The sequence below is a fragment of the Lepidochelys olivacea genome (genome assembly GCF_965140295.1).
Source record: "Lepidochelys olivacea isolate rLepOli2 genome assembly, chromosome: 9".
Taxonomy (NCBI): domain Eukaryota; kingdom Metazoa; phylum Chordata; order Testudines; family Cheloniidae; genus Lepidochelys; species Lepidochelys olivacea.
In genome coordinates this window covers 79,248,046-79,262,614 of record NC_140419.1, presented here as the reverse complement: position 1 = coordinate 79,262,614, position 14,569 = coordinate 79,248,046, and the positions used below count along the sequence as shown (strand labels likewise).

Genomic DNA, 14,569 nt, shown 5'->3' with positions numbered 1-14,569 from the left:
CAGACATCAAGAATTATAACATTCAAAAACCAGTAGGAGAACACTTCAGTCTCCCTGGACACTCAATAACAGACTTAAAAGTGGCAATTCTTCCCCTGACAAAACAACCCCTTCAAAAACAGACTCCGACGAGAAACTGCAGAACTGGAATTAATTTGCAAACTGGACACCATCAAATTAGGCTGGAATAAAGACTGGGAGTGGATGGGTCACTACAAAAACTAATTTTCCCCGCTGATACTTGCACCTTCTTGTCAACTGTTTGAAATGGGCCATCTTGATTACATTGTCCTCATTAGCACTACAAAAGTGATTTTCCCCCCTCCCTTGGTATTCACCCCTTCTTGTCAACTGTTGAGAATAGCCCACTTCCACCTTAATTGAATTGGGTCGTTAGCACTGACCCCCCAACTTGGTAAGGCAACTCCCATCTTTTCATGTGCTGTGTATTTATACGTGCCTCTGTATTTTCCACTCCATGCATCTGATGAAGTGGGTTTTAGCCCACGAAAGCTTATGCCCAAATAAATGTGTTAGTCTCTAAGGTGCCACAAGGACTCCTCATTGTTTTGAAAATTTCTTAGTCCTCCAAAGGGCTCTACAGGCACTCATTAATCCTGTAGTGCTAAGTAGTAGTATCCCATTTCACAGATGGAAAAACTGAGGCTCAATGAAGCAAAGTGGTTTCTCCTATGACCACACATTGGGCTTGTGCTGGAGCTGGTTGTTCTTGGGCTCTCAGCTTGCATTCAGTTCAGTAGAAACATGTTTCTCCTAAATATCAAACCAGAAATAATATAAACAGCATTAGTAGAAGCCTTTCCATGCCAACAACCTATGGGAATGTTCTTCTGTCTTCCTTAGAGGAACAAGATGTCATATCGCTTCATCCTTTTATTGCAGAGTTCAGCTGTAATAGCACATCAAAGGCCCAATCCTGTACAATGCTGAGCTACTTATGAGTAATCTACTTGTACTGTTTGGTCACCTGAGTTGCAGGTATTGTTTTTGCTTTGATTGGAGGAATCCTGATCTCACATCGCACTTTCATGACCGCTGAACCCTTCTGGTGTGCCTGTTTGTGCAAATATTCGCACAAGTATTTGCATCACAGTCTCTTTCTGCAGACATTTGTGAAAACCACACTTCACTTACCTGAGTGTTGGCAACAGTTGAGTTAGAGGGACCACGATTACCATCAAATGAATTCGCTTTATCTGGAGAGTGTTCTCAGATTCTCTCTTTCTGCCTTTTCACAGCTGTAGGGAGTGGCCTGTGCCTACACTCAGGTTCCTGACAGGTAATGAAGTTTCAGAGGCCAGCAAGAGATCAGCACAGCAATTAAACAGACCCATATAAATTAGTGGTTAGACCACATTGGGTGGTCCCCAAAAGCCTAGGTTGGTTTATAATTTTAAATATAAACCAACCTAGGCTTTTGGGGACCACCCAGTGTGGTCTAACCACTAATTTATATGGGTTTGTTTCATTACTGTGCTGATCTCTTGCTGGCCTCTGAAACTTCATTACCTGTCAGGAACCTGAGTGTAGGCACATGCCCTGGCTTCACAGGAGGCAGAGCAGGACTCTGGGGAACCTGTGACCTAGGAATTTCTTTAGATAAAACCATTAGGTCAGGGGTGGCCAATATGAGCCTGAGAAGGGGCCAGAGTTTACCAATGTACATTGCCAAAGAGCCACAGTTATACGTCAGCAGCCCCCATCAGCTCCCCTGCCCCAGCGCCCACTGGCAGCTGCTGATCAGCACCTCGCCCTCCGGATCAGCTGTTCTGTGGCATGCAGGAGGCTGGGGGGGGGAGGGGAGGAGCGAGGGCATAGCAGGCTGAGGGGAAGGGACAGGCAGGAGTGGAGCGGGGGCAGGGCCTGTGGCAGAGCCAGGGGTTGAGCGGTGAGCACCCCCCGGCACATTGGGAAGTTGGCGCCTGTAGCTCCAGCCCCGGAGTCGGTGCCTGTCCAAGGAGCCGCATATTAACGTCTGAAGAGCCGCCTGTGGCTCTGTAAGTAGAACTCCTTCCACTGCCTCTGCAGGGTGTATATTGGGAGGTGGACCAGAATTTCCCAAATAGGGAATTTATCCAGGACCCTGGGTCAACACACCACTTCTAAGCTCCACCCTTCAATTTGATGTTGTGATGATAAATGAGCCCCTCTGCCTGAGGGTGATGCTTTTGGATGCTTCCTTGCTAGTTCCGCCCTTGAGGTTTGTGTTGAACTGGAGTGGCACAAAGCTTGTCAACAAAGAGGTTAGGATTTGTGAAGGGATCAGTATTAGACACTGCAAGTGCCTACTCCCAAACTCAGGGCCTGTACGTCCACTTTGGCTGTGTTTTCCTGTCCTCGGGTGCTATCTCAACTTCCTTTCACCCCTTGCAGGGGATAACCCTGGGGCAGGGGGTTTCTCTTTTCTTTCCCCCGCCTCCATCTTTGCCCTCCTTGGGTTCACAGCCACTCGAGTCCTCTTCTCTCGCCTGTCCCCATTGTAATCACTTCCCTACCCCACAACAATAAATAAGACTTGATTTGCTACAAGCTTCAATCTAAAAATACCGAGCAAACCCCTTAAAATTTAGAAGCCTGGCCCTTCCCAGGAGATGGTAGCAGGGTAAGTGCTGTTCCTGGGCCGGGCCATTGCTGCGGGCTCCTTACAGGGCAGGAGAAGGGGAGGCCAGTTCTGGGAACAGCTGTGCTTTCAGAAAGCAGAAGGGACAGAGGACACCACCTCTTGCTCAATATTTCCAACAGGAATTGCTGAGGGTCTGGGACAGGCAGTAGGGCTGAGGCTCTCTTGGTTTCATCTCATTCTCCCTGGTCCCAGGAGTCATTTGTGCTGTGTTTTTCCTAACAAGTAACCAAGCAACAGAAGAATCCCTAGAAATCCACTGACATGGAAAAAATGCACTGGGTTCGAAGGATAGAATTGTAATTCCCATTGTGTTGAGAGATGGAGCAGAAGGTTGGAAGATTGCAGGAGAAGCCAGGGAACATTTGGAAGAGGGATCTTCCCAAGGTTGGAATAGCTTAATGCTTATTAGATCCTAAGGGACTGCTCTTCCCTTTTCATTGCTGTACGCTGTTCAGCCAACTACTATGCCATGCCCAGAGCTGGCTGCATTTCAGTGGGGGGTGCTAAGTGGTGTGTGTGTGTGTTTGGCTGGCTGGCTGAAGCTTGCAGGATCCTTTGAGATGAAAGCTATAGATGCCCCAGTGCTTTAACAAAGCATCTGAACCTTTTCAGCTTTGACTATCGTTAATTCCTCTGTACTGCTACAGCAATGATGCTGCTTCTGCGTGGGCTTTTCCTGGCAGTGCAGGATTGGACAGAGGTACACAGGCTAGTGACAGCAAAGCTTGTCCCATTTCTCACCTGTGAGGGAAGGATTCAGAAATCCCGCATAAATCCAAGGACCCAGCTCTGAATGCCAGTGGGCACAGCCCTTTTCTGGAGACCCAGTGATAACCCCAAGCTCCCTGCCTCCACATCACTGTACTTTCTTGAATTTGCTGAGCCCAGCTCTTGCTGCGAGCAACACAGCAGAAATGAAGGGGTTAAGCACCTCTTCCTGTGTGCTATCCCCAAGCCCCCCCCCCGTGCCCCAGACAGGAAGAAGGGTCCCTGCTGGTTTGTGGGAAAGTCAGACTCACCAGAATGTAACATTCCTAACATTATCCCCAAGGCCCTGCAAGCACATCTGGTGTGATTTGGCCTGGGCCTCCTACTGTGATGAAGTAGCAGGGTGAGGGGGACGGGGAGGGGGCATGTGAGAATATGTGGGGACCCTAAAGGGACTGGGTAGGGGTGGGCTTTGGTGCCTCCTGGCTCGAGCCTTCCAACCCAGTCGAAGGAATGGTCATTGGGGATCTCTATTTCTCTCTCATACCTTAGGGCAGTGTCATGGGTTCCCCTACCCCCTACATGCAGTACCGTGGGCAGTGCCATAGGTTCCCCTCCCCTCTCCCCTGTACCTGCAGAACTCCCACCCATCGGTCCCCCGGCCATGCCCTGTGCCTGGGGTATCTCAGGCAGAGCCATGCCATTTTGGGTCATCTCTTTTTTGTTCTGATGAGATTTAGTTACATTTATTTTTGCCTGCAGGAAGCCTCTAGCAATGAAAGGGGAGCAAGTCCTGGGCTCTTTGTGCCAGTGCCGGGGGCATCCGCCCAGCAGCACTGGAGGGGATGTGAGAAAGCAGCATGCTGCACTTGCTCACGGCGGGCCCCTTCATCATCAAAGAGGCTGCTGCATTTCTAACAAAGCGGAGAGAACGGAATGCAGGCAAAGCCTCTCCAAGAACTGAGCCCAGCAAAGGAGGCTGGGCTGTGTTTTCCTTTCTTTGCTATTATATTTTTTATCCCTGGCTTTTTGTGCTTGGAAAGTCCATTCTGCCTGCCACTTCCAGAGCCTGCTAATGTGATTAAAATGTGGCCATCCCCTGCTCACAGACTCCTGCTTGCGCAGTTGCCTGGGCCTCGGGAGACGGGCCCTGTGAGAGGCCTAACTTTTCCTCTGTGGCAGTAGGGGCCAGTCTACACTGGGCACATTTTATAACCACTCTGAAAGCCAGTGGGAGCCCTAGTGTAGACCACCTGGTTGAAGGTGGCCTGACCACTTTTTACTGAAATGGTTCAAGACCACCTAAAAGGTCCAGTCAGAATCAGATGTGTGAGTATGTGGGGGAAGAGAGACCCAAAATCCCCAGGGGAGATTTTGTCCAACACAGACACTCATGAAGACAAGGCCCCTTCCCCAAAGAGCTGGCAGCCCAAATAAATCAGAACATGGGAAGACCGTGGTCTGCTAAGGATTTTCTCACTCTCCTGGCTCGGCTTCCCCATCCGCTGGCCTCTGCAGCACAATCCTCATCCTGTGCTGGTGACCTTGGCCTGGAAACAATCAGGACATCAGCTTCGGCTTTGGTTTGGGTGTGTGAGAACTTTTGAAGTGCTCACAAAAGCTGCCAAGTGATGGTCTTGGAGGCTGATGATCTGCGTTCAGCCCCAGGACAGGAAGAGTACGAGCAGTGGCTGGGCAAGCACCTCTTGCCATGACACTCCTCAGCCGGACTCTGAGAGCTGGAAGGGAGCTCAGCCTCTGTGGCTCATTCATTCTTTGGCCTCCCTGCTGAATCTGCCAGTGAGGGAGTCAGTGTCAATTGTGCTGCTGTTTCTTGGTGCAGTGGACAAGTGTCCACAACGATCTGGGCTGAGGCCCAACAAACTCTTTTTAGACCGTCCCTCAAACCGCCATCAGATAGCAATAAATATTACAACATTTAGTTCTTCCCTGTGGGATCCATGAGAGGGAAGGTGGGCTGGGGGAGAGTGAGAGTGGGGACTTGGTTAGTTCTGTTTGAGGGCCCCGGGTTTGATGCCAGTGGAGTTAGTCCAAAGCTGAGCATTTGGAGTCAGGGATTAATTGAGTCCCAGGGCTCTAGCTGTGTTGAAATTTCCTTACAGTGAAAACTGGAAGGGAAAAGGGCTCCTTAAATAGCTCAGTCCAAGTGTGCAAAGCTTGGTGGCTCAGTAGGCAAATACACAGGATTGTTCTTCATTCCATTCCAGGTGTTTCTTACTCATTTAGCACAGAGGGGTTTGGCATGGACATTGCAGCCTTTTCCCATGTGGGGTGACCCTGGTTCAGCTCCCGGGGAAGAGATGTAATGCAATGGCTCCCAGGCACTGCTTTCTGCCCAGCACCAGTATTTCAGGCTTTGGGACTGCTACTCTAGCAGGCTACCATTCTTCCCAAGTTTGTCCCATGGGACTAACTTGTGCATCACGCAGTGTGGTGACATTCTGATCCAAAGCTAGGGTCAGAGTTGACAGAGGGGAGAGATATTAATCATATTTGAAGTGCTGCCTCCATGTGGTTCATCTGGTGACTGGTGTATCAGCCTGTGGCCATGGATTATTAATCCCTGCCTACCAGCACATCAGAGCCAATCTGTGAGTGTGCCCTGGAATAAGAGCTCCTCCTGTCAGGAGGTGACTAAGATGCCGTGGAATGAGGGACCAGGGTGGGGGAGTCACTTGAGGATCCATGTATATTAATATGTATTAATATATTGATATCTGGCTCAAGTGGCTAACCCCAGCTTGGGGTCTGGAGTACAGAGAATGGGCCTTTTGCAGAGCCTGTGTGAGTGCAATGTCCACTCGGGTGCTGGGCACCAAAAGCCCTGGCAGGAGGAGCAGGAAAAAACAGGCAGTGTCTCTGATTGGATAGTCACATTTTCAGGGAGCAGGTGGAGGTTGCAAAGGCAGCATGCAGGAGAGAATCTGTCTGCAGCAGCGCTGGGGAGGATGGGAGATTGGCAGAGCCCTGCAAGCTGCAGCATGAGCACAGCTGCATACAGCATGGCTCACAAGCGGCACCCAGAGGCCAGAGAGACTCAGAGCAGATGAGGCTTGTCTCTTAGTTCAGAGCAATAAACCACATCCTTCCTCTTTTCTTTCACTCCCTGGCTCCCAATCTAAAGGTCTCTGTCTATTTGTCTTTCCATCCTAAGGCTAGCTTACCTCAGAAAGGCTTTTACTGGTAGCTGTAGCCTCCTAGTGGAGACTCTGCTTGTATTGGCCAAAGGAGTTATTTTGCTGATACAGTTAAGCTGGCATAGCTATGTCAGGGGGTTGACTGACACTTCTAACTGACACAGCTATGCTGGAAAAACTTGGTAGCGTACACCTGGCCGTAGAATCGGGGTTGAAAAGAATCTCTAATACAAGGGTCCACTTCCCAAATCGTTTCCCCCCTGCTGCTCCCATCTGTTTTGCAAGTCTCTTCATTTGCTTTCTCTGTGTGGCTCATTCATCTCTAAGTCCAGCTCCAGGCCCCTTGCTGCTGCTTTTCCATGGGCGGGGGGGAGGAGAGGGGTCCATGCGGTGATGGAAACACTCTTAGTGGAAGTTTTGCAGGCAAATCCCATTGTAATTTTCAGACATGAAATTGAACACAATGTTTCTGAAGTCCCAAATCAGGTGTGTTCTATTCTCTATAGTTCTCCCAATGTATTGTGCCCTGTTTATTTTTGACTAATGCACTACAGTCAGTGGAATTACCCATCACTGTGAAATATCTGTCCTGTCCCTCATATTGTTCTCATTGGCTTGAGAAGGAAAATGGTGCTTCCATCCCCAGTGTTTCTCCCCTTTAATGATGAATGTGTTGAGCATCCCCTATGCGCTTGACTCCACAACGCATGGAGGGGAGGTAGTCATTGGCCTCGGGGACCGATATCTCCTCCTCCCCTTCTGAAATTCAGTTCCTTTTGCGTTTGCCTGCTGAAATGATTCTGCTCTATATGGAATGTTGCCTTCTGCAATTTGTTCTCCTTCATGTGCTGGCATCTCCAGTCTGCGCTCAGATCTTGTGTGCGTTTGTTACCTGCCATAGCAAAAGCCAGTTAATGAAATCCTGCTTCTATTACAGCACCTCCTTGGGGTTCCTTTCCTTAGCTTACTTCCCCCAAACACCACTTAATTCCATCATGTAGACTAAGTTGATAATCTGATCCAAGCTGCCATCTTCTGGGAGAGCTTTAGTTGGGTTTGTGATGAAGACACAGAAATTTTAGGGGTTCATGACCAGGAATATAAGAGATTGTAAAGTGATTTATTTTTCTTTTGTTTTGTTTTTACAGTGTTTCACATTACTAGAGGATAAAAGGGACCCAGGTAAGTGGAGATGGCATGTTCTGTTTTTATCAGCAAGAATATATTCATTGTCACCTCTAGATCTGTGTTTTGGTGACGGAGCTACCAGGATATATGCAGAGGCATATAATCATGGGTGTCCTTCCCTTTCCAAGGGAGTGACTTGGGGTATTGCTGGGTTTTCAGTCTCCTTGCAAGTCTCCAGTTTCCCTTCCAAGCTCTTTCCTCCGCTCCCTTTGTCTGTTTCCCCACTTGCTTCTGTGCCTTAGGATAGTGAACCAGATTTGAAGGTTCTGTTATAAAGGTGACGTGTCATCTCAAGCACAAAGCACTATGGGGGTGCTAGAGAACCTGTGTGCATCAGCGTCCCTTCTTGTTATCCCAAACTGTGCCTGTCCCCTCCCACCCGCCTAGGCCCTGCACTCCATGCCCTCCCTAAGATAAAAGATTGGTTTGCCTATAAATTTGCTTTAATTGTCAGCAAAGTGGGTGTAATCCCTTCCATTTTGTGCAAGGTGAAATCCTGATTTTAGAAGCAGGAATGGAGAAGTGGCCACCCTCTCTTATTTGTACTGCTGTATCTGCCGACACACACAGAACTATTTTGAAGTGTTAACTCTGCCTTGGTCAGCAAATGTGTGCTCCTCTTTCTTTCCCTTCTCGCTGTTCTCCGGTTCTGTTTTTGTTGGAGAGATGCTGGGTGAACATACTCCCTCAGCTCACAGTGTGCAGCATCAGTGGAAACTTCCTCACTCTGGCATTGGAGTGACTGCGTGTGGCAAACTGCATGGGGTGGTGATTAGAGGTCAGAAGCTGTGAACCTGAAGCCAGGACCCCTAAATTCTGTTTGTGGCTCTGCCACTGATTCCCTGTATGACCTAGGACAAGTCACTTTGCTTTGAGCTTCAAGTTCCCCATCTGAATAATGCGTTTGGCAAGGATGAATTCGTTATAATGTGTTTGAGGCCCTTGGATGGACGGCACTTGAGAGGGGCCAAATATTCAGTGTTAGTTTGTATTGTCATTCCCGGGGTCCTGATGTGAGGAAGACACTGACAGACCAGAGGGGATTCTGAAATGGATAACAAATGATGATTAAGGAATTGGAGTTAGCAACCTACTGTATAAGGAAAAGGAGACGTGTTCATTTTGGGATTTTCCTGTTTGGGCTGGGTGAAGAGGGGGTGATTGAACCAGTGTCACTGGGAACCTTTGGAGTGGCCAGTTTAAAACCCTGGCTTAGTGCAAACCCGAGTTCTCATAATGAGGCCTTGATTGGGCTATCCTAGAGGAAGGGGGAGAGTCACAGATTCTAGGCTCTGTCTGCTTTGGGGGGACTTACAAAGGCATCTTAAGAGGCATTAGCTCCTCTCTGCTGCTTCTGTTGTCTTTGCCGAAGCAATGGCCAGGAAGCAGCTGTTATCAGTGTGAGCTTACAGTCGATGTTTGCTTCCATTTGCACCAGTGGGCATCCCGGCTATCTCTAGTATGAATAATGCATTGCTTCCCAGGTAATGGGAGACGCGTGCCTCTTCTCATAGTTAGGGCTTTTTGCCTCTTCTCATAGTTAGGGCTTTAAGATATTGAGTTTGTTTACAAGAGCTTTGCCTTGCCCAAGTGCTGCGCAGATACTAATGAATGTTTGTTCAGTGATTGATAGACTAGGCTTAGTGAGGGGCCCTATTGCATTGCCGCTGTCCACTCCCCATTCTGCTGTGTGCACCTTAACCTGCCTTTGGGCTTGGACTGTGCAGGAGCACAAGCAGCCTGCAGAGCTGAAAGGTGACTAGAGCATGCTAGCTGAGACTCCTGAGGAGTTAGGGCTTGATCCTGCCAAATACTGAGCACCCTCACCTCCTTCGACTTAAATGGGAGTTGGCAATGCCCAGCACCTCATGGGAAGTCCTCAGCACCTTAAAGGCTGAGAGCCTCACCCTGGTAAACTAATACTGCAGCCCAAAAATATTGAGAACCATCATTCAAGGCCTAATCCTGCATTCCTTGCACGCCCAAAATTCCTTCTGGAGTCACTGGCATCTTTGGGTGTGCAAGGAGTTAGCAGCTCAGGCTAAAGGCCTGTAATGCGCCGTGCTGATAGATAGCAGGCGTGAAGAAATGCACTGCGATCACACTCCGCACTGATTTTAAAGTCCACTGATGCAGAGGAACAGCCCAGCTGTCAGTAGCTCTGTGGCTGAGATGTACATTGATTCGTTTTGTTATCATACCTGCTTCTTTTACCTTGCCAGGTTTGTGATTAAAAAAATCTCTCTTTTGTGACATGAGGGTGTTTGGCTGTATCTGCCCTCATGATAGTTGGATCTGTAATTCTCCACTGGTGCAGCTGGGAGCAAGGTTGAGTGCAGACAAGGTATGGGAGTTTTACCGTCAAGTCCTCCAAACCTGCTAGGGTGAAAACACCTGCCCCTTATCTGCAGCTTCCACCTTTGCTCCCACCTATAGAACTGTGCTGAGGGAAAATGACAGTTCAGGGATTTTTCTGGGAATAGATGTAGCTGTTGGCTCTGGCTGCATGGTGTGTTGTAAGCCCCCTGCAGCATGGGAATTCCGAGAACAAGGCTGGCGTGCACCCGCTCCTTGCCTTGTGGTTTCCTGAGACGAGGTCAGTTTTAGCAGCCCTGTAAATAGTTACAGGGGCCCTGAAGCATCCTAAAGCCACATTCTCTCCTCTTTTCTTTACACAGAAAAGGTCAAGAGAAATGCCTTTATATAATTATCCATGGGCAGCAACAGAAAAGGGGAGGGGGAGGAAGGAGCTCACTGATGACTGGAGTCTGTTCCAGAGTGAAACAGGAAACACATTACTGTTGCTAGCTCATGGTATATGGGTGGGGATCTCCAAGGTAGTTTTCATAACTGGAGGGCAATGACCTTGCTTGTTTTTCAGCCACTAAAAGATTAGATTTAGCTTTGAGCCCTAGCCGGTGGAAAGCTCCTGGTAACAAGGGTGCTTTGTGAAGGGGACTGGAGAGTAATCCTGGGTGGTCTCTATTCACCCTTTCACTGGGGAGATTAACAACATGAATCTTGAGAGCTTGTTAATGAAGGTTAAAGAGCCATGTGTGCAAGTGAAAGGGCCAGCGAGATATTTTGCCCCGCAAACAAATCACATCCACAATTAAGACTTTTGGGGGAGGGGAAAGAGGATACTGGTATTTCTTGGTTAAAGACATCTATAGTATCAGGGCTTCCTGGCAAATATGTAGTTAAACTAGAAAAGCACTACTTTTAATTTCACAGTCCTTCAGCTCTACACCTTCCCTGCCATCTCTACGCATGCGGGGACATTGGAGCTATTTGGTCACCTGGAGCTGGCCACTAGAGGGACACTAATGAGGAGCTGCACAAAGTCTTTGGCTCAGAACACAGGATTAATAAAATCTCTTTCTTAGATAAGTGGCTCTTTATTTTTGTATTCGAGAATTTGCATGTGTGTTGTTTGCAATTATATGGACTGATTGAAGCCATGGTTGGTTATTTCTGTATCACTCACTCCACATCTTGTCTGCAGACAGGTATCAAATATCAAAGGGCAAGCTTAATGAAAGAAACATTGAAATCTGGCCCGTTAAAATGTAGGCTTGTGGATTTATGTCCTATATATTTACCAGAACGATACAGGTACCACTGCTGATATTTCCGGAAAGAAGAGTCAGAGTGGTGAAGCCCAGGCAGAAACCCCACGGGTTTAAGAAGACCCTGGCAATAGTAGTTCAGTCAATGTGGCAGCCACAGTTACAAGAGAAGTTCCCTCCTCTGAAGAGCTTTTAATTTAATTAGAGATCCTGCCTGAACATTGGGAGAGATGGGATCTGTATCCAAACTTTGTAGCTCAGGCCCATCTGTAAATCTTAGTAGGTGTGTATGGTAGATAGGACAGCAGTTCAGAGCAAGAGGTTATGAAGGTTTTGTGGGTGAGTACAGTGTTAGAGACCTCATGAAAGAGGTAGGATTTCAAGAGGTGAGAGGCCGCTTGCTGGAGTGGGGAGGTTGTTCCATGTTTATGCCTTGTAGCTGAATAGGAAAGTGCCTGTCCTAGTCCTTCCATCCTCTGCAGAGCATGGTCACAATACTTTCTTCTCCATAATCCTGTCCATTGTCCCCTGGGAAACTACCTGGATTGACTTTCTGGGCCATTTCCTGTTCCACAACAAAAACAGTCCTCAAATTCCTTTTAAACCCCTACCTATTAACGTGCAGGATCTGAGATCAGCTGGTCATGCTGCAGTGACCCCTCTAACTGACCTCCTGTTCTGTGGAATTCCCATTGTTGTTGTTTCACAGAATAGCTGGATATGACATGATCAAAGCCCTCTGTCAGTAATGAAAATCTGTATTTTTTCCCATCTCTTTGAGGAGGGGAGGGGTTCAAGTGTCTGTGGCTCATACAATCTGGGGCCACTCTGCTAAGACTGTCCCTGCCCCTGATGGCAATCAATGCTTATTGTGATGGTGGTTTTTGTCCATTCAGAACTGAATTGAAACTCCCACTAAATTTCACACAGGCCACCAAACAGCCATTGCTACTAACCTGCCTATATAGGATCCAGAGAGATGAAACATTCCAGATATCTGTGCTAATCCCCTGAGCTCCCCAGAAAACTGGCATAATTTTATCCTGAGACTGAAATAGCTAGAACCATTCACTAACTGCCAGGATATTAGCTAAACAGAGGGGAAACCTCAGTCATTCTGCTATGGACCCTCCCATCCCCAGACACTATTAATTAAGCCTACTGCCTCTTTGCTCCATCCCATTGGCTCCCGTCTTTCCCGGTAGAGAGTTCTCCCTCTCTCCCTTCCCTTTTGCTGTGTTCCCACCTTACACGTCAGCTCTGCCCTGTTTCTCGCACACAAAACGTGAGTACTCCCTGGCACCAAGCCTATCCTTTCAGACAGATTCTGTTCAAGGACTGAGGCTACATTTTCATAGGTGTCCTACCCCTTCACTTCCTTAATGACATTAACCAAACTTTCCATCTATTGTTCTGAGCAAAACAAGAAGGAAAGAATTACACACAGGCCACACTCTAAATACAAATACATCTATATAATGTTCGTCCAAGAAACGAGGCTTGAGAGCATTCACTACAGGGAGGGTAATTCCTACCTGCCCTCTGCCATATTGGGGTCCAGGAAGTGGGCGGGCAAAGCCCGCCCACTGCTACAGAATCCCCCTCCAGCCTAAGGCGGGGGTTCACAGGACCTGGAAAACCAAATAATTATGGGGGACAACTAATGAATAACAGGGACAGGAGTGCAGTCAAAGGGTCAAACGAAGGGAACCAGATAAATGGCAAGAAATAGGAACCCCAGTGCAGCTTGCTGAGTGGCTGATGACAAGGTGAGGTCTAACAATAATGTCTTTTAAACAAAAAAATGATATCAAGCAACAGTGATTCTCCAAAGTGGGCTACCTCAGCAGAGCTCTCTGAGATAACACACATGGGGAATAGGTCAGTATGCAGTGTTTGGAGTTCCAAAATAACTCAATGAAAATGTTAGCTATCTATCATCACAGCTGGGCTACGCTCGCTTTATATTTATACGTGAGCTTTCTGGAGTCGTTTTCTGTAGGTTCCAGCCTTCTGGCTCAGGGATCTGGACCTTCTATTTTTGTCCCAGACCAAGTCTGCATTCACTCCCCGGGCTGTGGCATTGTGCATTTGTTTAATTGTGTTACTGGGTTGAGTTGTCTGAAGAGAATGGTTGGGATTTGGTCTGAGTCACTGGTTGAACAGGAAGCGCCGAATAGATTGTGTTTGGGCACTGGTCTCAAGTAACTGTGAAAAGAGAGCAGTTTCTCTCTCTCTCAAAAGTTGTATTTTTAGTGCTCCCATTGCTATTGACCTACACACAGACTGAATGCAACTGGGTGATGATTGAAGTGGGCCAGCATGGGTTGTGACTGGGCATTAGTTTAGCTGGTGAAAAGAATGGAATTTGCATATTGAGACATGCTGAAAGGGCCACAGCAAAAGCTCATGGTGGCAGCAAGGTTTGCATGTAGCTGTAATGGGATGGTAAGCAATTCCACAAAAAAAGGGTTAAATCTCATTCTGACTGTCTGAGTGCCTTTGACCACTAAGCCAAGGCAACAACTGAACGGAAATGTCGCAAAAGGCGAAGTCAACTGGAAAGAGCCAACAAACTCATTACACGTGGGGATGGGAAACATTTGAAATGATGACCAGTTTCCATTTGGACTTTTGAACAATTTTTTTTAAAAAGGTGCTAGTTACATAGTGGAAAATACAGTCATCAGTCTGGGTTCCAATTGCAGAGGTAGGGAAAAAATGAGCTGAATGTGATTATTAGTGGTTTTGATGCTGCTGTTTGACTTGACATGTGATGAAAGGGAATCTCAATTCTCCTTCCTCTTCTCTCTTTCTCTCTCTTTCTCTTTCAATCTGTGTGGTCAGCCTTGTGCTCGGCTGATGAGTCATTCTGAAGCTCTGGTACCTTTTGTTAAAAAAGAAACTTCCAGACCCCTCTGTTGTGTCTCAGGCAGATTTGAAACAAGACCCTCCTGGTAAGGCTATTTGCTCCCCCACCTGTCTTGGGCACTTTCTAGCTGAAGATCTTTGAGTCTTTCTGGCTGTGTGACTGGAGTGGGGCCTCTGAGGATTTTCTGCTTTTGTTTTGTGGGGGGAAGTCACCGTTTTTTAAGTGGCCCCTTTCCTGTACCACTACAATGCCCAGCATGAAACTGCATCAGCGGAGGCTATGATCAAACAGCTGGAAAACGGGAGTGATTAGTTCAAATGCTTAAGGAGGTAAATCCTTACTTTGTAAGTAAGAATATATGCATTAAAAATTGCCGTGCCAAGGTAGGGTGACCAGATGTCCTGTTTTTATAGGGACAGTCCTGATATTA

General features: G+C 47.6%; 1 protein-coding gene across 5 annotated transcripts in view; it reads left to right on the top strand.

Moving 5' to 3' along the window:
* Nucleotides 1–14,569, top strand: part of STARD8 (StAR related lipid transfer domain containing 8) — a 141,992-nt gene that overhangs the window by 26,951 nt on the left and 100,472 nt on the right. For all 5 annotated transcript variants that reach the window (XM_084640112.1, XM_084640114.1, XM_084640113.1 and 2 more), the window contains one exon: nucleotides 7,659–7,692. In XM_084640112.1, the coding sequence (XP_084496238.1) occupies nucleotides 7,659–7,692 (34 nt within the window). The remainder of the gene's footprint in view (nucleotides 1–7,658; nucleotides 7,693–14,569) is intronic.